The sequence below is a fragment of the Erithacus rubecula genome (assembly GCF_903797595.1).
Source record: "Erithacus rubecula genome assembly, chromosome: 16".
Classification (NCBI taxonomy): domain Eukaryota; kingdom Metazoa; phylum Chordata; class Aves; order Passeriformes; family Muscicapidae; genus Erithacus; species Erithacus rubecula.
The window spans coordinates 7,155,779-7,177,192 of NC_136668.1; the positions used below are offsets into that span (position 1 = coordinate 7,155,779).

The 21,414-nt window shown below is 39.6% G+C and overlaps 1 protein-coding gene across 19 annotated transcripts in view; it reads left to right on the plus strand.

The window, feature by feature from the left end:
• LOC306808682 (ankyrin repeat and KH domain-containing protein 1-like) overlaps window positions 1-21,414 on the plus strand; it is a 98,726-nt gene that overhangs the window by 4,567 nt on the left and 72,745 nt on the right. For all 19 annotated transcript variants that reach the window (XM_079319481.1, XM_079319488.1, XM_079319471.1 and 16 more), the window contains exon 2: window positions 10,240-10,393. In XM_079319481.1, the coding sequence (XP_079175607.1) occupies window positions 10,240-10,393 (154 nt within the window). The remainder of the gene's footprint in view (window positions 1-10,239; window positions 10,394-21,414) is intronic.

The window sequence follows — 21,414 nt, forward strand, 5'->3', positions numbered from 1 at the left end:
AGGTTTCCAGAAGTATTGAGGTGACTCTTCAGGATGCAGAGAGCTGGTTAGTAGGTTGTTCATTTATTCCCAGTCTGATTAAGCATCTAACTTCCAGAAAAATTATGGTACATATCTTGATAACTTTGCAAGTCTGGCCTGTGGTAACCAAAAAGAAGCAGTGTAGTTATGGTTAATACTATTCAATAACATTTTACAGTGAACTGATTTTTAAGGTTTCTTGCAGAACTTGGGTCTTCCCTTAGTGCAGCTTTGACCCAGTTGAGTACATGACCTAAAATAAATGTCAGCAACTGTTTTCTAATGATAGGTGTAGAAAGTAAAGATGTGAAATACTACTGTATAATTACATAAATATGCAGTGCAACCCCTTGGTAAGGAGAGATTTGCCATTTTTAGCAGAACATCTATATTTAGGTACAAATTTGCACATAGGTTTCACCAGTCAACTAGTTGCAGTCTGGTGGGGGGTGGGAAAGGTTTGCTTGGGCATTAATGCTGAATCATGAGTTCTTGTGTTCTGATTTAAATTGGGGCTACCCAGCTGCTCCTCTGTGGGCTTGATATTGGGCAGCTCTTCTGTGTCCTTTCCTTGCCTTGCAGGATGCTGAAATCCAGCTGTAAGGACAGCTGGATGGTGCCATGGGGACATTGTCCTCTGCTCAGAGCTCAAACCATCCCTGCAACAGTCACTTGACAGAAGGGTCAGTGTTGAGGGAAGGGGAATACACAGGCATTCCTTTTTCTGTGCTCACATGTGGCCTGGCCTTTAAAACTGGGAGCAGCTCCAGGACTGAATTGGGGTGTTTGTTGGAGTCCACAGCTGGGACTCAGACCCTGCAGGTGAGGAGGCTGCAGGGCTTCAATCTTAGTAGGTAATTTTGAGTTCTTGTAACATATATGAAGATTCCCTTAAAGCATTAAGCTGTTATTGGGGAATAAAAGTGATTCTTGGATTTAAAACAGAGGCAGGCCTTGACTTACAAGGAAAAAAGAACCTTAGGTTTCTTTCCCACTGAAAACTTCACAAAGCAAGAAAAATAACTCCTGCATTTTGTTTGAGGACTCTTTGCAGCACAGTTTAAGTGAAGCTTGGAAGCCTCTCTCTTTCATTTGTCTCCTGCAGATGCTTTCTTCCCTAGCAGCAGCTCAGGTGCCATGCAAGCACCAACCAAAGGCCTCCTGTAAAGCTTATCTTCCTACTGGGAATGGCCTTCTGCTGGAATGGGATACTGTAAGCAAACCTCAGAAATCAGTGATTTCTGCAAGTGCTTAAGTAAATTTAGGAGGTTTTTGAGCAGTGCCTGGCCTCAGAGGTTATCTCAAATAGAAACTTTCTCACTGATACCTCATATGACCTTGGGCTGTGATAAACTAGTGATTACTTTGACATGATACAAATACTCCTTTTTTTTGTAGCAACAGACTGCAGTAACAAGGTTGCAACCTTTGTTATAAACCCATACTGCCTCTAGCAAAGTGGGGCACAGGATTGGATTTAGGGGTTAATTTAATTGGGATGATGTGCTATAGTTCTTAATATATGCCAATGCATATTGTAATAGAATGCAGATAGTTTGGGGTTTTTTCCTCAACAAGTAGTTATCCCTTTTTGTTGTGAAAGTGCAGAGGTTTTACTTGGCATATCTTTGGAAAAATGCTGAGCAAGTGAAATTTATGGAAATACATCCTGTTGTAGGATAGTATCTTCTTTTTATTCTTGCAACTTATCAGTTAAGAATTTTTTTCTTACATAATGTTGAGTATTTGAGAGTTTTATAAGATACTAGAACATTTTCTCAGTTTTTGCAGTGTTTTGTATCTTCTGCTCAAGTGCAGATAGAAAACACTTACTATGATAAAATATAAATAAAATAATTGATCCTGTGCTGGATCCTGTTGCTTCTTTCCTGCTTTTTGTGAGATGAGAACCCTTACTAACTTTGGTCCTTTGGTTTCAAGAGGGAGTTGAGATTTTTTTTTTTCAAAATTATTTTCATCTTTAGCTCTTCCAAAGCATCCCAGAATGTGTAGAAAAAAAAATGCTGTAGACTGAGAGGGGTTACTCACAGTTGAATTATGATGGTGTGTTTGTCCAAATACTGTGGTAGCTGAGAAGAGACAAGTGTGACTGGCCCTTCTGGCCAGGAGTGCTTTTCAAAGGAACCTTCCTGCATACCCATTCTGCAGAAAACACTCCCTAATTAAAAAAAAAAAAAAAGAAAAAAAAAAGATGATGTTTTATTGGCTGGTGGACAGTGGGCCAGCAGAAAGTCATCTCTGATGTTTTTAACATTTCATGTTTTAGCATTTGGTTTTAGCTGGGTCCCTGATGTTATTCTCCCTTACCTAATAAAACATAGGGATTGCTAATTAACTAAGATTTTCTTCTAGGAAGATCTCTAAACCTGTTGAACTTTTCCCTTTCCAAAATCATGAATTAAATTAACATTGTCACATGGTAGGTAGGTAGTGAGTCTGTCATATTTCAAACCAAGGGAAGATGGGACATCAGCATTTGGGGCTGAATTATCTGCTTCCAAAATGTGGTCTTTGGTCATGGTGGCTTCTGAGCATCACCTCTTCAGAGCAGACGTTCCTCCACAGCCTGAAAGGGAGCCAAGGGAAAAGGGGGTCTCACCTGGATGTTTGGCATTTAGGATTTCTTAGGATAAATCCACCAACAGCTTAGACAAATGTCTCTTTTAATTGTTTTTATAAAATAGTTAAATTTTTAAGCCCTTGTAGTGCTACATCTTGAATTTTCAGTGGATCATAGCTTAGCCAGGGCTCTCTGATAGTTTCTTTGAAATGACTAAGTGATGGCTCAGGAGTTGCATTGGGGTTTCTGCTGCTTTGGCAGCAGGACAGCATGCACAGACCTGTTTATCCAGGCCTTGAAAAGAATAGCTGCCACTAGCTTGGGCTCTGAGAGGGGCAGAAAGCCCAGGATGATTTTCAGTTTGCTGTAAGCTTCTAGATAGCTTAATTAGTCACTTTAAATGTTGAGACTCCTCTGTCTGAAATGTATAGGTTGGCCTGGAAACAGACTATTGAATTACTATTGTATTCAAGATCCACTTGTATAATTTTTTTTTTCTATGGCATTGTCCCCTTGGATTGAAAAGAGATTTTAAAAGGTCATTTCCAAGAAGGTAGCATTGAATGTTTCCCATCTTGGTTGGGTGTGAACTTTTACATCAGCAGACAAATGCATCTATTCATCTTCTGTCTTAAAAGTTGCTTTCCCTTTGTTTTAATGTGTGGGATTTAATACTTGAGTAAGGACACCATCCTGAAAGCCCTGGCTAAATTGATGCAACAATTCTGTTTTATATTCTAATAAATCAAATACTGAGTTACACCAGCTGTTTCTTGGTTTAAGGTGAGGAAAGAAGAGAGGCTCTTTCTATGGGAATATTAGGTATAAAAACCAGGTGAGGAGGAAATCCTGGAGCACATGGGGAAGATGGAGCACTGAAAACATGATTTAGAGTGGACTGAGATTGGATAGGTGAAAATAAGGAGTGCTTGGTGCCAGTGGTGCTTATTTCAGTCAAGTTTCCTGGTCTCCTTTCAAAGGTTTTCTTTGGTATGAAGTACATGTCAAGAATTGGCTGTTGATTTGCTGGGATTGATGTGAATTTTGAATAAGCTTCAGTTATCAGTTCCAGTTCTTTCATGACAGCTCCTTGCTGCAAGAAGGTTGTTTTGTACATAGGGAAAATATAGTAATAATTATTTGTGTATTTGTATTTTTGTAATCAGTATTGAGTATATCAATATATTGAGTATGTGAGATTTACAGGCTGGTTTTAGCAGTTCTTTGTTTCTTTTCAGTGCTTACTGAGATGAGTAGATGATTCTTTTCTGCTATACAGAGTAAATTTGTAACATTGCCAGTTTGTTGTACCGAGAGGAGTCAACCTGTGTGTTCTGTACCTTAATTCTGTGAGGGTTAACAGGGTGCAATCATGTTGCTTATTGTGAAACAGTGTCTTAATAAAAATAAATTGTAGTGTTCTTGTTTCTGGAAGATCCCTAGATCAGACAGGTCTTTTCCAGAGCCTTGTGATAGGGTGTAGTTTGTAGTATTCAGAACTACTTCAATCACATAGTGTCAGTTGTTTGCTTAAGAGAGAAATCAGGTAAGTGGTTAAATTGACATGAACCATTTGACAGCTGCTTGTCCAGGTTCTGCTTATGGTTCAGTATGAGTGCAAGAAAATTGAAAACCAGGATCAGCAATCTCTGGAAAGGAAGAGTAGTAATACAAAACATTAATTCTGATTTAATGTTTTATCTGCATGTTTCAAATGGCAGCTGCAATTTTGAAAACTGACTGGTGACTTGGTTTGCCACGTTTGAGACCCTGTGGTGAAACAGCCTTTAAGATGTCAGTCCTTGCTCATTGCCTGCTGTTTCACAAACATCAAGAACATTGTTTTTTGTGTATGGATGTTGGACTCCTAGCCCACAGTCTGTGTGTGAGGGCCTTTTTTTTCCTGCAGCTACAAGTCCTGAGGTTGTGGCCACCTGTATTTACACTGTATCTATAGCAGCCTCTGCAACATGAACCTGTGCTCTGAAATGAGCTCATCACAGCCCAGATCCTATAGCTGCTTGTTTCATTAGCTGGGAATTGCTTAATATCTATGGGAATAAAGGCTGTCCTTTAGATAATCCTGCCTCCAGTCAGTCAGCTTCCTATTGCAATCAGAGCTAAACAGATTTGCACCCCTTTTCTCCCCACCCTCCCAATTAATGCCCTGCCCACAGAGCTGCTGCTGCAGGTGCTGAGCACTGACAGCTCCACTTAAGGTGGTGCCATGGTCAGGTTTATGGCTCACAGGGAACTGAGGTGATCTAATGCCTTTCTGTTCCCAGAAGAATGATCTTCCAGCTTGTCAGACCCCTTTGTAAGTCCATGAAATTCGGTGAAGTGGTAGAAAATTGTTTCCTCCCATGAGTTTTCTCCCTTTTTGATGTGTTAAGGCAATCTATGAAAGTGTCTGTCAGCTGCCTGACTTGTCACAAGGTGAGCAGTGGCTGGAAAGGATATTTTAGGTACTTCATGCTCTCCATTGAGCACCCTGTACCCCCCAGGCTGGATACACAGCATCCATAGTGCTGGACAATGCTCTCTTGGTGATTCACAGGTCATGGTAGCTGCTGTCCTCATGAGCTGAAACTTCTGGTTTTTAATAGAAGAAACTGCTTTCAGAAATTACAGCTCAAGCCAAACAGAGTAGGTGTGGTTGTATATCATCAATTATGTCTGAATTGATGTTCCCATTGATTGTTTTTAGGTACTGACACTAGAGTACTTCCCTGAAATGTTTATTTTCTTTCAGTAGCTTTCAAGTGCCAAGATAGGACAGTGTCCTGAGACCCCACTGAAAGGTTTTGTAAAAAATGCCCACATTATTGTGTGGGTTTGTTCTCTTCCTTTACTCCATCTCTTGAAACTGAAATGATTGTGCAGGAAGGCACCTTAAGCAGGTGCAAAAATGTTTGGCTGGGCTGGCAGGGGAAGGAGTGTTGGAAAGTGCATTTTCTGGTAAATCAAAACCAGGCTTTTTGGTGGTGGTAAGTCCACACCAAGGGAGTAGTGCTGCACTTAATTGTTGCAGGGAGCATCTAAGAGTGTCATGTCAGGAACAAAGTCCTTCACTTTACTTTCTCATTGGAATAGTTATTTTTAATGGTTTTGATAGCTGACATCCTTTATATGTGGTATTTAAAGGGGTTTGATGTCAAATTTGAAATACAAACTAATTTTCAGTCTTAGTGCTATGTCCTATCACTATTCCCCAAAACTTTTAGAGCAGGATTGCAAGTTTAACCCAGTATTGGCATTCAGTTTAATAAAGGACATGACAACATAGACTGTTAGAAATTGAGTTTATCAGAAATATCCACAAGAATTTCTAGTGTGACCCTAATACTGCATTGCACATGTTGCTAATTATGGAGTGAAAATGTCCAAATGGAATTATAGAAGTAATTAGGAAGTGTTTCCTAACAAAAGAGAAATTCAGGCAATCATCATTATTTGCATAAAAAATAGGAGTTTAGGAGTCCCAGTCAAGAGCTTGGGTCCTCATTATTTGTAAACACTTCACAAATTGAAGAGCATTGAATATTGTTACCCCCGAAAAAAAATGTTCATAGTTCAAGCATTTCCTGAAAAATGCAAATTCAAATAAAGAATTTAACAGCACCTTTCTCTTTCCTATCAACACATTTTGTAAATTCAGTCTTCCCAGGAGCACTGGTGTGGCACAAATGGAAGGAGAAGGAGCTGTGTCTGCAGGAGGAGGACAGAATGGTGCTCCACAGCTACCCAGGAAGCTTTTCCATCCTCTGGAGCCTGTCAGCAGGCTATTTGTGAGCAGGTCCAGGCTATTCTGGGAAAAGTACTTTGCAGTGGTGCAACATAAGGAAGATCAGTTTAGATTTAATATTAGAAATGTGTTGTAACCCTGCCTGTCATTGTCTCTCTCACCAGAATTACCAGTGTTAGTGGTGATGTTGGTGCCTGCAAAGTCCCTCTACATCCCCCTGACCTGCAGGAAACTCAGTTCTGCTGTAAACACATCAACACTGATGGAGTTGAGGCCACATTGCTGTGATGTAGCTGCTCTGGAGGGAGGGACCAGGGGTGTAACTGGATCTGCAGAGCTGTGAGGCTGCTGCAGTCCTTGGCAGAACTTCAGGCAAGGTCCATCCTTGCTGTGGAAGAGCACGAGACACACGGTGTGGTGAAGCCCTGCCCCAGAGTCCCGTGCAGCTTCTCAGGTTTTGACTGGGAAGGTGAAATTGTTTTGGCACTTAGAATAACATCTTGACTCCATGTGTTCCTAATGAGCCTTCCCAAGTAAGATGCTTATGAACTGCCCAAAGCAGCTCGCAAAATAATCCAAAAATAGCACAGTGACTGGTTACTTTATCACTTTGCTGCAGATCTGATTAGGATAGAGCAGAGTGCCTAAATTTTGCCACATGAGCAGTGTGTTATGTCTTCCATAAATGCTGACATGAAATATGTTTGGATTTTTTTTACTTGCTTCTTTTGATTTTTAATGACATTTATTTTTTGTTTAAAAAGCCAGATTTGTTTGGTATATTTGTGATAGTTTGATTTTTTTTTTTAAATCATTATTAATAGTGATCATTGTAGGTCACTTCCATTCACAAGAGACATCTGATCAATTAGGTAATTTCTCACTCTGCTATTAGTGATAAGATATCCAACTGTTCATTCTCTCTAGTTTTGTCTAAGTGTATGAGAAACTGCATTGATTTGCAGAAATGTCAGATAATATGACTTGGAAATACATTGAAGTTTATTCTGAAAGATTGGTGGTGCAGCTATTTTAACATTTTGCATATGGATTTGCAGTATTTTCACACTCAAGTTCTATTTGTATTGTGGGTATGTTATTAAGTTCTTACTAAAAATCAAAACAAAACCTAAAAATTGATGCTCAACATGTGTAGTAATAATGAAAGCATCTGCCTTCCTGTGATGCAAAACTGTGATGAAAGTATTGTATATTAAGCAAGATTTTTTGTGAGATTTTAGATGTGCAAGGTCTCTGGAAGTACAGTTGCTGATGTAAAGAAAAGTTGAAAGGCAGGAAGAGTTAAAAAGAGTGATGAAAAGAGCAGACTGCACCAGTACTACCCAACTTGTATTCTTAAATAAAAGCTGTGTGTGTGATTTGCTCTAATTAGTAGTGTTTTCACAATCATTGTTAAAAAGACAGACTTGTTTAGGGGTTCCTGTAAGGCAAATGTATTCCCTGTTGGGGGGAGAGAGGTTCCTTGCAAGCTGAGTATTTGTGAATGGATTAACACTAATTTAGGTTCAAGAGGTGCATTGTTGCCTGTAATATCCAGTAAATATATCCCAGTGAGCTTGAGCTGGCAGCAGTCAGGGAGAAAATGGTCCATATCTTTCCCAAAGTGTCAAAACCATGAAGTTTTAGAATTTGCAGCAGGACAGCTTCTGGCAGGCTGCTGCAAGGCTGCTGTGCTTCCCTTGGCTGAGGATTGCCTGGCTCTTCCCAAGGCTGAACCCTAAGGCTTGCCAGGAGCCACTGAGTGTTTCTGCAGTGTTTGTTGTTCTCAAGTGCAGTTGCTTCAGTGGTAGGTGACATTTTTACTCCTTTTGGTATGTCCTCAAAGGGGAGGACTGCTGTTAAATGTAGTGGTGTAGTTGACAAAGAAAAATAAGCATCTAATAAAATTTCTTGTATCTAGTTCTTAATTGTATCTAATGAATGGTCATATACACACAGTGGGAATTTCTGCCCTTCACCAGATCACACAAGCATGTTGCAATAGGCACAATATTTCCATTATATTAATGCCTTGTGTAGTCTTGTGGGAAAAAAATGAAAAGCTCTGAAGTGCTCATGTAGGTAAGAGTGAAATTTCCCAGAAGTCAGTTTTGCATCAGAGCTCATGAAAGCAGGGAGTCCTTAAGCTATGGACTAAGCTGGAATTTGAGTTGTGCTGTGGGGACTCTTACTGTAGGGATGCATTTTCTGTGAGTGATAAATAGTTCTTCTTTGTTTATAGTACAAATATATGTCACTGGTTTAGGTCACTCATTTTCTGCTTGTTTAATGTTCAGCTCTTTCTTGCAATGACAGTTCCTTATTTTAGGACCGTTGCTTGGGCTAAACCAGAAATCTTGCTTCTCTGAGCACCAAATGAGAGCCTGCTGCCTTACCTTTAATATTTGTGTCTGGCTCACAAGATCCACTATCTGTAAGCTGGCCAGGATGACAAATGCCCACTGAGATGTGGGCCTCATGTTTGGTGTTCCTAAAAAGTCACACTTGCTCCCTGATTCCCTTTCTATTCCTATGTTAGCATTTCCTTGTCACACAGAGCTGGCTTGGACACCAGGGAATAGTGTTACAGCCATTTACATATCAAAAAGGGGAAGAAATGAGCAAACCCAAGTTGCTCTGGAATAGCTGTGCTGCTCCCAGATCCTGTTAACATTGTTCACACAATGGAGCACTTAATGAATTTGCAGATGGCCTGATTTGATTTTTTATGAAGTATTAATTTTCCCTTTCCAGGGGAAACAAGATGGTAGTTTTCTGCTGGAGTGAGAAAAATAGGGGAAAGTATTTTAGGGGAAACTGAAAAAGGAAGATGAGACTGGGGTATGAAGTGGGAGAGGGCAGCAGTGGCTGAGTAACAGGAATATCTCATTTCTACAGCAAATCTAAGGTACCAATAGTGTTGGTACAGATAACACACAGCATCTAATTATGGAATAATGGTTTTGCCTTAAAATATTACTGAAAATAGAGGAAATTATGTCTGAGCTTGGGAGATTCTGAAATGTAGCTCTGCTCTCATTAGAGTGTGAGTCAGGTATCCTCCTTGTTTACTCTGGCAAGCTGTCATAAAGCTGCAGTGTGTTATGTTGAGAAATTGCATGGACTTGTGTTGGGAGGTCACGTGGGGCACTGGTGGGACAGCATTATTGCTGCTCACTTGGAATACCTGCCTGCTTCATCGTTCTGCAGATCTGTTCTTGTCCACAAAGCAGAGCAGACTGGGGGAATGCTGAGTGCCAGCTTGGAGACAGATTTTTTGGTGTTGAGTTTTGGTCAACTCTTGTGTTCCTGCTCAAAACAAACAAAATCTTTGTGCTATGTCTGTTGAAATTTCTTTTAAAAAAGTGGTGAAAGGCATCTTGGGAAAACATTCCATCTTTCCCTGGCACTCAGATAGGTCCAGCTGTACCAAAATCATTATTGGTGGCTTTTATAAATAACATGGTGGATGAGCTTCTGGTTACAAAGATGTTGCAGCCTCTGGTGGCTTTTATTAATAACATGGCAGATGAGCTTCTGGTGGCAAAGATGTTACAACCTCTTGTGACTGCTTGCTTGGGTGGTTAACTGTGCTAATGTGCATAACACTTATTCAGTATTTAATCTGACTTGACCTTGCTGTATTTAAAATGCTTAAAATTGTAATTTTTGCAATATGTTTTTAATGCAGGTTTTTTTTGTTGTTGTTTTGTGATTTTTAATTACTTCTTCAGTGATGTTTTTTCTAGTTTTGTTCTGTGTTCTTGGCAGTTAAAACACAATTATGATAGCACAGTTAGATTAGTTTTATATGAATCTTTTGGATAATACTTTAGATTTACTTTAAAGCTTCAAAAATGGTAAAATTCTTTTTTTCTAACTTGGCAAACAGGTTGAATCATTTATTTTGGACCAAGAAGATCTTGATAACCCAGTACTTAAAACCACATCGGAGTTATTCTTATCAAGTGCTGCAGAAGGTGCGGACTTGAGAACTGTGGATCCAGAAACACAAGCAAGACTTGAAGCCTTACTGGAGGCAGCAGGTACTTTCCTTGTACAATTATTTTTCTGAGCCTGACTTTTAAACAGATGTGGCAGCACATAAATTTTAACATGAGTGAAATGTTCGTGGAAATTTCCTGTGATGAGCAGAACATGGAAAAGAAGCTCATAACCCTTACAAGTGTTGCAGGTTGCTTGGTCCACTCTTTCTGTACATACAAAATTAGAAAAAATATTTTGAATTAAATAGTGTTTCATTGACTTGAGATTACATATGTTACCAGAGGGAAAATTAATGGGGAAAGAATAGAAGGAAGTAGACTTGCTAAAATGAACTTTTTTTTCCTGCTGCTTTGGTCAATATAGAACTATTAATTCATTACTCCAGAAATTTACAGGTAAAATATTTTTTTTTCACTGTTTTAACTTTAACAAAAGCATTTTCACATTCTGTAGTTCTGAGATATTACTGTTGGAAAATACACATTAAACATTCCTGTTTTGGAACCAGACCTAATGAACATAGTTGCCTCCACATTGATTAGCTTAAGAGTGAAATCTTGACTAATTCAAATCCTCCTACAATTTGTGACTGGGGTGTTTGTAATGGATTTAGAAATTATTTGTTAGTTTCAAAATTCCAAGGACAAAAAGATATAAACCCCCTGCTTTGAAACAAATCCCATTTGATCATCACAGCTGTGTACTCAGACTTGTAGTGGTGTGCTGAAATTGGAGTTTTCAGACCTTACTTTGGAACACTTAAAGTGCTACATAGAACAGCACTTACTTGCAGGTGTTTAGGTGCTAAACTGTGTATAGTCTTAAAGGAGAATTTTATTCTGAGGAAGCAAAAGGGGCAGGGATTTGGAATGTGGGTTCTCTTTGCATTCTGGATTTTAAAAAACCCCAACTTAGAGCACAGCACAACTTTGGTCAGCAGGAAGTTGCAGCAGCCTATCTGCTGTAAGTCTTGAGGACCAAACTTTTTTTTGCAGAAAGACAGGCTTTTCCTGGGATACTCCATGCACTAAGGGAATTTGAATAATTTAATCTCTTTTTAAGCTCTTTTAAAAATGAAAATCAGTTCCTCTCATGTACCTGGTAGCTGCTGTGTCCCAAAGTCTATTTCTGATTTTATAAATTGCTAGTGGATCTGGCTGGTGTTGTGGGGCAATGCTGGGGCTGCAGTGCTTACAGAGATCTCACAGTGTTTGACATATGCAGGAGGTACCTTGGCTGCTTGTAACATCTGTGAGAATACTGTCTTCAGATTTCTGGCAGTAGTTGGGTATTTGTCCCCAGGATTAGATAATTTGTTTTTTAGCTGAGGTTTCCATGTGTTGGTTTTACCAAGTACAGGAGCAGAGCAGAATGAATCTGGAAAGAAGAGCAAATCAAAAAGGAGTGCCCTTGTTTGAGGACTTCATCTCCCTCTCAAAAAAGACTGGACAAAGTTTAATGCCACTTGATGAATGTGTGAGATCAAAAGAGTAAAATTACTCTGGGGAAAGCTCTCTAGTTAAGTTGTACTTGTCTTTCCCACTGTGGATTGGAACACTAAGAATATCAGACTAACCTAAAGAAGATGCTGCAAATCTGGTAGTTCACTAATAAAAGCCAGAATATGACAAAGTTTTATTGAAAAAGAAGTTAGTGGTTTTGGGAGATGTTCTAATATCTTTACTGGATTGGCTGAAAATACCCTTTTTAACTCTAAATGAGCTTCTAGGCTTCCATCATGGCAGCCTAGTATTGGGCCTTTGAATTATTTTGCAGTTTGGCAAAAGCAAGTGATTTCTTCTTTTTAGTCACAGCTTGTTCCTCAGCATTAAGGATGACTTGGAAAAGTAGATGGCAGAACTATGGCTCAAACACATTTAAAGCCTTGTCTGTAGTTTCCAGGCACACCTTGGCCTTGGTTGTGATGATCCCCTTGTGATAGGCTTGATTCTACTTTCCAGCCTAGAGAAAAATCAATCTTCTGTTCAGTGTCTTGGGTTTCTTTGAGTTTCTCACATGCCAAGTTTGTGGCTGTGTCATTAGGATCTTAATAAGCATGACTTGCAAAACAAGTTTTGCTCATTCTTCCTGAATCCTTTCATGCTCAAATCTCACCTGGACATGTTGTTTATTAGTTCTGGAAGGTAAATTCTAGCTGCTGCAGCCACATGGGATATTGTTCTTCCACACAGAAGTGCAGAAGTGGTTTTCAGCTATTGTGTCCTGTAGGATTCATAGGAGTTGTGTTTTGTTTGTAAGTAGCTGTCTTGATTTGAGAGCTGCTGCACAGGTGAGTGTAGAAGCCAGAGGTCATTTGAACTGCTTAAAAATGTTTCTATAGGTTGTATATGCCCACCATGAGAGTGCTGGATATTTTTCACTTGCTTGTTGGACTTGTTTATTCTGTTTCAAGAATTGTGGATGTTGAAGGTGAGAGCCTTAAACCAAATTTCTATCTAGCAAGAGGGTTGTGTCTCACCCCTCTTGGCATAGCAGCAGTTGCACACATGTGCATATCCATGTGCACACAAACACAGATTTCTTGTTTTTCTCTGAAAACCTGCCTGATTAATTTCAGTTTAGACAAGCACACTTTATTTGGTGGAAGAACAAGCACTTTATTAATGAACAACTGCCTTTAAACAACAGTCAGTGTTTGTATTATTTCACAATAAATCATTCTACAATGTGAAGACCAAGAGATCATTGTAAATATTAGTTGTTTCCACCTTCAGAAACTGAAGATAAATTATAACAATTGAATCCTGTTGTTTGGCAAGTTTTAACCTAAACAAACCAAGTCTTGTATATCTTCCTTCAATTTAACTCCTATTAGGAGAGAAGGGATTTATAGGTAAAATAACCTATGGAATGAGAACCATCCTGCTTGGAGGATGCTTCCATTTTTCAAGCTGTAATTAAAGAGATTATTAGTATTCTGAGAGTGGAGTCCTGTTCTGCACTAGAAACATTTCACTCCACTGTTAATTAGGGTACTGTTGATTTCTTAAAATAATATTTCAGCTCTGAAGATTGATGATTCTTGTGTAGATCTTCAGTAACAAAGTCTATTAAATGCTCTTTTTAGGGGCAGTAGTTGACAGCTGGAGATGAGAGCTCTTTGCTACTGGGAATGAATGGTTAGTGTGTTGAGAGCTCTTGCACTTCTTGGAGGGTTCCTTTGGGTCCTCAACATGAGTTGGTAAAAGGGCAAAGTGGGAAAATTCCAACAGGTTACACCCGTTTCGTTTTCTGTTCCCAACTTGTCTCAGCATCAGTTAGAGGAGATGACTTGCTTGTGTTGAGCAGTCTTCTTTCTGGAGGTTGTTTTAGAGGATAGAGGAAGGTGTTGGTTCAGGCTCATGGCCAGATAAAAATCCTGGATGCCCATTTGGTTTATTCTGCACTGAAAACACAGATTTCTACAGAAAGTTGTGAAATGTCAAAATGTTAATCCCTGCAGTTAAAATACCCTGTTGATAGTGTTTTAGCATAGTTTGGCTGAGTTTTCTGGGAAATGACATAGTGTTACTGAACTGCTTTTTGATTTGAGGAAATAGCTTGAGTGTCTGTGTCCCTACCAGCAGAGATTTTAAGTGTGTTCCTTCTCAATCTGGATGTTGAAACACAATGAGCAAAAAAAAAAAAAAAAGGTGCAGAAGAAAGTGGTAAAGAAACTTTAGCTGCCTTTGGAGGACGTGATGTTCCTGTTGAGTATCTACACAGGGAGTTCTGTGAGCAGTGAGTTCTTCAGGACTCACAGTATTGTTTGCAAAGAGGCTTGTGAGGAAAATATTTTGAGAGGGAGAATATTGAGTCAAAGGTTTGTTTAATGAAACATGTGAACAGTCCATCCTTATGTTCAAACAGGGAGGAGAGTTATGAACATCCTTCTTTCCTGATGAAAGGAGGAGAAAGGGTGAAGACCCTCACAATGGTTTGGTGTTTTTGAGACTGAGGGATTAATTGTATCTAAATGGTGAAAGAGAAATCAACTTCTAATAATGTGTGTCTGTTAATACCTGTGAATTTCAACAGTTCATTCAGGCCTGACACTGCTCTTTGGAAAAGCTGGTAGGGTGATGGTGGTAGATTAGATTGTGTATTTTGGGACTGGGAAAGGCAAAAAGTGGAAGTGATCACCTGCTTAGCAGAAATATAGAACACAGATCATAAAATGAATGAGCCCAAATGAAATCTACCTGCTTTAAGATAAACCAAAAGGTTAAAATAGATTCAGCAATTGTGAAATGGAGTGCTTTCCTCTTTGTATGTGTATTTCTATTTACTCACTTGCCAACCTATTAACCAAACCTTTTTTTTTTTTCTTCTGATGTGATGGAACCCATTCATTATTCACTAACAACAGGGGTTACCAGGGAGTGAGCTGTAGTCTAAAAGAGCAGTGCCAGAAAGGCACAGCTTGCTTTCATCCTGCATCCAAGGGAACCCTCAGAAAGTGTCAGGGACTGGGCTAGAGAAATTCTTTGATCATGGTTTTTTGTGGTGATTAAGATTCATGTGTGGACTTGGTGTTTCTTTTCTTAGGGCTGATGAGTAACTAAGCTGTGATTTAAATGAAGGTGGGCATTAGAAACTGAATGTCTGAAGGATTGTCCAAGCTCCACTCGAAGCTGTAGAAGTGGGGTCTGTAGAAAACAGATTGATGTTTGTCAGTTTATTGGTTGCACCTCTGTGCTTGTGGAATACAGCAAATGCATATTTAATATGCACTGGTGCTATGAAATAAAGAGAAGCAGGGTCTTTTTTGGGGATGAAATCAGAGAGGATTGCTGGAATTTGAGCAAAGATATAGCTTTATTGTAAAAACATTGCAAAATTTGAAGTGTGTTTAGCCTCCTTCAATATGGCCAGAATCTTACCTTAGTTCAGTTATTGTCACTGATTGTAAACCAGGAAAGGCTTTTCACCATAATTTGATCTGATCTAAAATACTTGATGTTATATGGATGTGGTATACAGACCAAATAAGGGAAACAGTTTTCATGAGGACAGTTTGAATTGGCTTCATTGTAGGTGTTTCTTTAGAGATCAAAGCTGCCCTGCCACTGAAATCAGTGTCTTGTTAACTGGAAAGCTTCTGCCTTTTGAGATATTGGCACATTGCAATTATTTACTCATTTTCTTTCTTCACCATCTAAAGATTCAGAGTGGGAAGGAGTAAATGGTATGTGAAACATACAGATTTGTTGGTGCTTTTGAGTAAGTTGGATAAATGGGATTGTGTGCATGTAATTTAATTATTAATAATATCTCTCTTGAGATTTTGCATGATTTAAATATTTTTTTCTGTTGTAGTAGCTTTTAGATTAGAAAAAAATCTATTCTAATCCTGCTCTTAGTCAAATTAACTTCCATGCTTTGACAGTGTGTTAAATGTATCAGCTTCATATTTTTTAGCTGTTTTCCAGATGGATTTTGCTGTGAAGAGCAGTCTCATTGTCATAACACTTAAATTGCTGCCTTTAGGTATCAGATGGCTAGGTTACCCTACCAGCTCTGAAAGCTTTATTTCTGGAGTTCTTTGGCAAAGATGACTTTAACTTTTCTTCAGAGGGGATGGGGAGTGGGAAGAGACGAGACAAAAACTTACCAGTTTTATTTTGTGAAGTATAAAAATTGGCCAGGGTTCTCCTCAATCTCTCAAGTTGCCTACATATTTATATATATATATATATATCTGTGTATGTATGTCAGAGATAGTCATAAGTAATCAGCAAGTTCTTCATGATTGTACCATAAACAATTTGTGCAATCCTTTTAACGAGATTTTTTTCAGTTGTGGATATAGTTTTTATTAACTCAGCTTATCCTTTTTATTTTCCTTCTGCTGTATTTTGTTTTTCATGCAACTTGGATTCTTCTGTAAGATAAAACAACCTTTGCTATCTTGTTACAATATGAGGAACATATTATTGCTGCTTAAAAAACATTTTTCCATTCAGTATTGATTTCAGGATGGACTTAATATTAGTATTTGCAGTAGCCTCAGCCAAAAGAAATGTAGGGAGAGTTTGGGCAGGAGAAAATCAAAAAGGCAGCTTTTTTGACAGTCGTGTGTAGTGCCTGAATTGAGATGGGATGTGCCCAGTGCAGAGCTGTTCTCTTTGGTCCCAGTCCCTGCTCCTCTCTGAGCAGATGGCTGTGGTGTGGTGCTGGGAGGGAGCAGTGGGAAATGCAGCAGTTACTGCTCTTGGGAGTTTGAGTTCACCAGAATGTGACTCTCCTCCTGAAATGTGTCAGGAGAGAGTGAGGAAGGAATGAGGAGGGAGACAATCCTCAATTTCTGGCTTGTATCTTCTGCAAGAAGAATCTTAGTAGTTTATTTTAAAAAACCCTCAATTACACCGACTCGAAATCTATGTTTCCTTTTTTTGTTGTCTGCATTTGTCAGTCATGTAATTTCTTTAGCATATGGTGATCAAATCAGAATTTAGAAGTGTTCAAAAGAGGATTTGAGTATTGGCTGGGTGCTTTGGGGTTGTGTAGATGATTGGATCTGAATCAGTCAATCAGATTTCCCTTTTTGGGATTTTTGTTTTCCTTAATGTTCTAGAGCTTAATATTCAAGCATGGTGACAGTAACCAGTGCCAGCCACTTAGCTCCATACTGGACTAACTGGTAAATCAGGTTGGCAGTCTGGATGTGGAGCCACTCCTCCTGGAGCTGAGGGAAGTGTCCTGTGAGGAGTCATTGCATTGGAGCAGGGCTGCTTGCTGCCAAAACAGCCTGGTCATGTTCTGTGTCTGGGGACACCCTCTTGGGGTGGGCTGGAACACATCTGTCTATAACACTTCTGTCAGTTCTGTACTCTCATCAAATATTTGGGGTCTTTTAAAGTGTCAGAAGCATCAGATTTACTGAGTTAACAAAACTTTGCAGTGTAATACATGAATTAGTTGAGTTTTTTAATTGTTTACTCAACTTTGACAAAATGTTACTGTTGTATATTTAGGAATAATTATAAGTAAGTTTCTAAGAAAACAAATGGTAATACAGTATATGCATAGCATGAATGATTAAGTTCTGCTTATTTCTAGAAAGTCAGGCTAGTTTTGACCAGATTAATGAAAAACAAAATATATGAAATGTATTCCAGTCATCTTTGATACTACTTATGGAAACAAGTGGCTTTTTTTACAGTGGGTATAAGCATCAGCATTTGCTGCTATAAATTATTTTGTGCTGTTTTACTGACCTCACTTTGAAAGCTAAGAACTTAAATCTCATTATTTAAAATGAGCTGTAATACGTTAAACACCTTGCACAAAAGGCAGGTTGTATTCTTTGTGAATATGAATTATTTAAATACTTGAAGATTCAATGCATGCTGGGATATGTTAAAAAATTATTACATTGCATAAAGTTACCTGGTTGTATTTATCAGAAAATAAGTTACTGTGGGAGCAAAATGCACAGTGCAGTTCTTCAAGGACCCCCATGTAAGAAAACCTGCCTCCAAACCAAGAATTGTTGACTTGTCATATAGGCATCACCTTTCTCTGAAATTCTGTACAACTTCTTGAAAGTTTTTTCAAAAATTTGTCTGGAAAAGTCTCAGTAGATTCAGTTTTATCTTCTCTTCCTTCTCCCCAGGCAAATTCAGCTGTGCTGGTGCCATTCCTGACGGGTGGCTTTAGGAACTGGTTAGACAGACAATCTCCAGTGCTGGTAGCTCCAGAGCCAAGCCCACTGCAGTCCTTGGGTTGAGAAGGCTTTTTGGACTGCCAGTCCTCAGTGTTATGTACTGAAATATGTCACTGAAGGGTGAAGGGAGCACTGCCTTTGGGAGAGCTTTGAGAGAAGGAAGATGTAGTAAAGCAGTCAATGCTTTTTAGTGGCTTTGAGTGCTTGTTTAATGCATCTATCCAGGTTCAGTTTCCCTTTTCCAGTGCAGCTGATTTGCAGACTGATATCACCCTCAGTTATCTTAGGGGATTTTTTGTTCTTGGTGGGCTTTTTTTGGTTTGGTTTGGTTTGGTTTGGTTTTTTTTTTTGCTAAATAACATCTAACCTTCCTCTGCCCTTAGCTGATGTTCTTTAGGCTTTCATCTGCTCTTGTTCTCTTCTGGAGTCTCTGTACATGATCTCTGCTCTTCATAACTTTATGCCCCAAATGAGTCGTGTTACTGAAGCTGAGCTCTACTGATGCATGGAGAGAGGAGTGTTATTTCATCTGTCCTGCAAGCTGTGTTTTGTTTATACATCCATTTGTTGTCTGTCTTCTGCCTTTGGCTTGCAAGTTGAATTTGTCTTTAAATCTACCACTACTTTTCTGAAGAGCTTCTATAAATTATTCCATGTTTGTGCATTTGATTATTCTTGTGTATGTGTGTGTATATGTATTTTTTTCTGACACCCATGTTTGAATAAGTTCTTTAAAAAAAACTTTCTCAACTCAAAATCATTAGAAAGGCTAAAATTGTGTCTTTGCTTTCGAAGAATTAGTTGGCTTTTGAGTAGCAAGGAGACCCCAGCAAGCAAGAATGTTCTAACCAACCTGGCCTGACTTCCAGCAGGTTTTGTCTAGTGTTGCCAAAACCAAATAAGCAGCATGTTTTGGAAGCCTCTAGATGGAAAGTAGGAAGATTGCTAGTGAAAAAAAGGATAAATTTGCACTGTTGGCTGTGCTTTTGGCTGTTAGCCTTCACTTATAATGAAAGCACCCAGTACCTGATCCTCCCCATCTCTAGAAAGAGAAAGAGCAACTTTATTTTAGTCTTTACACAGATTAAGAGCAAAGACCTGGAGGAAATACTTGCTTTGGTAGAACTTTAATTGACTGGACTTTCCCATACTCACTATTGGAAGCAACTCCCTCCATTGGATTCATGCTTGTTATAGTTTCTGTCTGCATTGTGCTCTGAAGAAGCTCAGTAAAACTTCACTGTGTGATGGCACATGTTGGATTCTGTGACCTCTGATGGACAAAATCTGCCATCTGAAGCACCAGAGCTTCAGAGACATGGAGCTGGGTGAAAGTGCATCTCTTCCCTTTTGTTTTTAAAACTGCAAGGGGATGCTGCAAAAATTAAATAGATGGGATGGCCCCCCCACCCAGGATGTTCTTGTAGAGGGGTGTTAGCAGTGGATAGGTGTGTTCTTTCTTCAAGTTGGGTCATAATTAAATTCCCTATTTTATTTCTGAATACTGTAATATCCTTGTTTTTGGTAGTTTGGTACTCCAACCTACTGTGGTGTTCTTGGAGGTCTTACTTTCAGGATCTTTGGTTATGCAGCATGTATATAATGATGACAGTACACTGAAAGGCTGTGGATCATTTTAGGCAGAGAAGAGGGTTTTATGAAGAGTTTCTCAAATGTTCAGTTTGAGACATGAATTTATACACTAGTTTGTGCTATACACCATTAGTGTGGTGATTTTTTTTTTTTTTTTAAAGAAGTGGTGCACTTCATCACTCTCTGAAAATACACAGTATTTTGGCTTGCTTTGCCATACATAATTAGCATAAACTGGGGGCTAAAACTCTGTGGATTCTGAGTTAGCTCAGTGATATTACTGGCACTCAGTTTGCTCTTAGATCTTTGCTTGAAATGTAGTAGTATTTTCAAATGTCTTTCTCCCAGATAGTCACTGAACACTGTACTGAGTCAAAATTACTTTGTGATTCAGAAAGGCAATTATAGCCCATTGGGGCTCAGTTTGCCACTGACTGCCAGAAACTTTGACAAGAGTTGTAGTGGGCTGTTTGTCTATGAATAGCACTCCAAGGTTACTTGAGTTCTTGCCTTCCTGCATCTCTGTTGTGCAGAGGGGGGTCATATCCTGGAATCAGTCTCCACAGGGGTGGGATACTTTCCCTTCCTTTAGGTTACTCAAAAAAGAAGAAAGTAATTCCACTCTCTTCCCCTTATCCCAGTGGTAGGAGTCTGTAAAGTAACTTGTTTTCAAGGGACACAAACCCTAAAGAGGATGAGCTGTGGAATACTGAGCTGAGTTAGAATGCTAGAAGTCGAGAACAGGAATTCTGTGCACCTTTCTCAGCGTGAATATTTTTTTTCTTCTCTTGATGTTTCTCAGGGATATGTGAGGTTTTTCTTTGCTCCCTAGCCTCCCACAGTGGACAGTGCCATTTCCACGTTCCTCCTTCCCTTGTTTCAGTAGCAGTCTTAGCTCTTTGACATGTATCTTTAAGATTCTCAGAGCCAAGCAGTTGTCAGACCTGAAATAAGAAAATGTTTCTCTCTGATAAGCCGTGAAAGGAGGAACCAGGAAATGAAGAATAATTGCCAACCATTAGCTGTGATATTTCTCTGTAAAATAATTAAATAAAGTGTGTACATTTTTCCATATTTGATGGCACAAAGTAAAGACCTTGTAACTTTCTTTACAGAGGTCATAATTTCTGCTTCTGGATCATTTAGCAAGTTGTCACCTTTGTAGTTGTATGGGTAAATACTGTATGCACTACAATCCTAGCTTAAAATGAATTCCCTAGGACTAACTTAGGGGTTTAAAACTACTTCATATAAGCACCCAGCAGCAATCAGATCCTTTCTTCTCTTCCTTGACATACAGGAGTGTCTGAGCTGGTGTCCAAAGCTCAGAATTTGAGGGGAGCTCCTGTGATTCTGGCTGAGTGATGGCAGCTCCCCATGGCCGGTGCTGTGCTGCTGGGGTGGGCTGGGGTGGGCTGGGGTGTGCTGGGATGTGCTGGGGTGTGCTGGGATGTGCTGGGATGGGCTGGGATGGGCTGGGATGGGCTGGGATGTGCTGGGATGGGCTGGGATGGGCTGGGATGGGCTGGGATGGGCTGGGATGGGCTGGGGTGGGCTGGGGTGGGCTGGGATGGGCTGGGATGTGCTGGGATGTGCTGGGATGGGCTGGGGTGTGCTGGGATGTGCTGGGATGGGCTGGGATGTGCTGGGATGGGCTGGGGTGGGCTGGGATGTGCTGGGATGTGCTGGGATGTGTGTGCTCACGCTCTGCTGGGCAGGCTGGGAGCAGGTGACTGCCTGGCTCGGGAGATGTGCTGACTCTGCCGTTTAACTGTGTCCAGTTCAAAGCCAAACAAA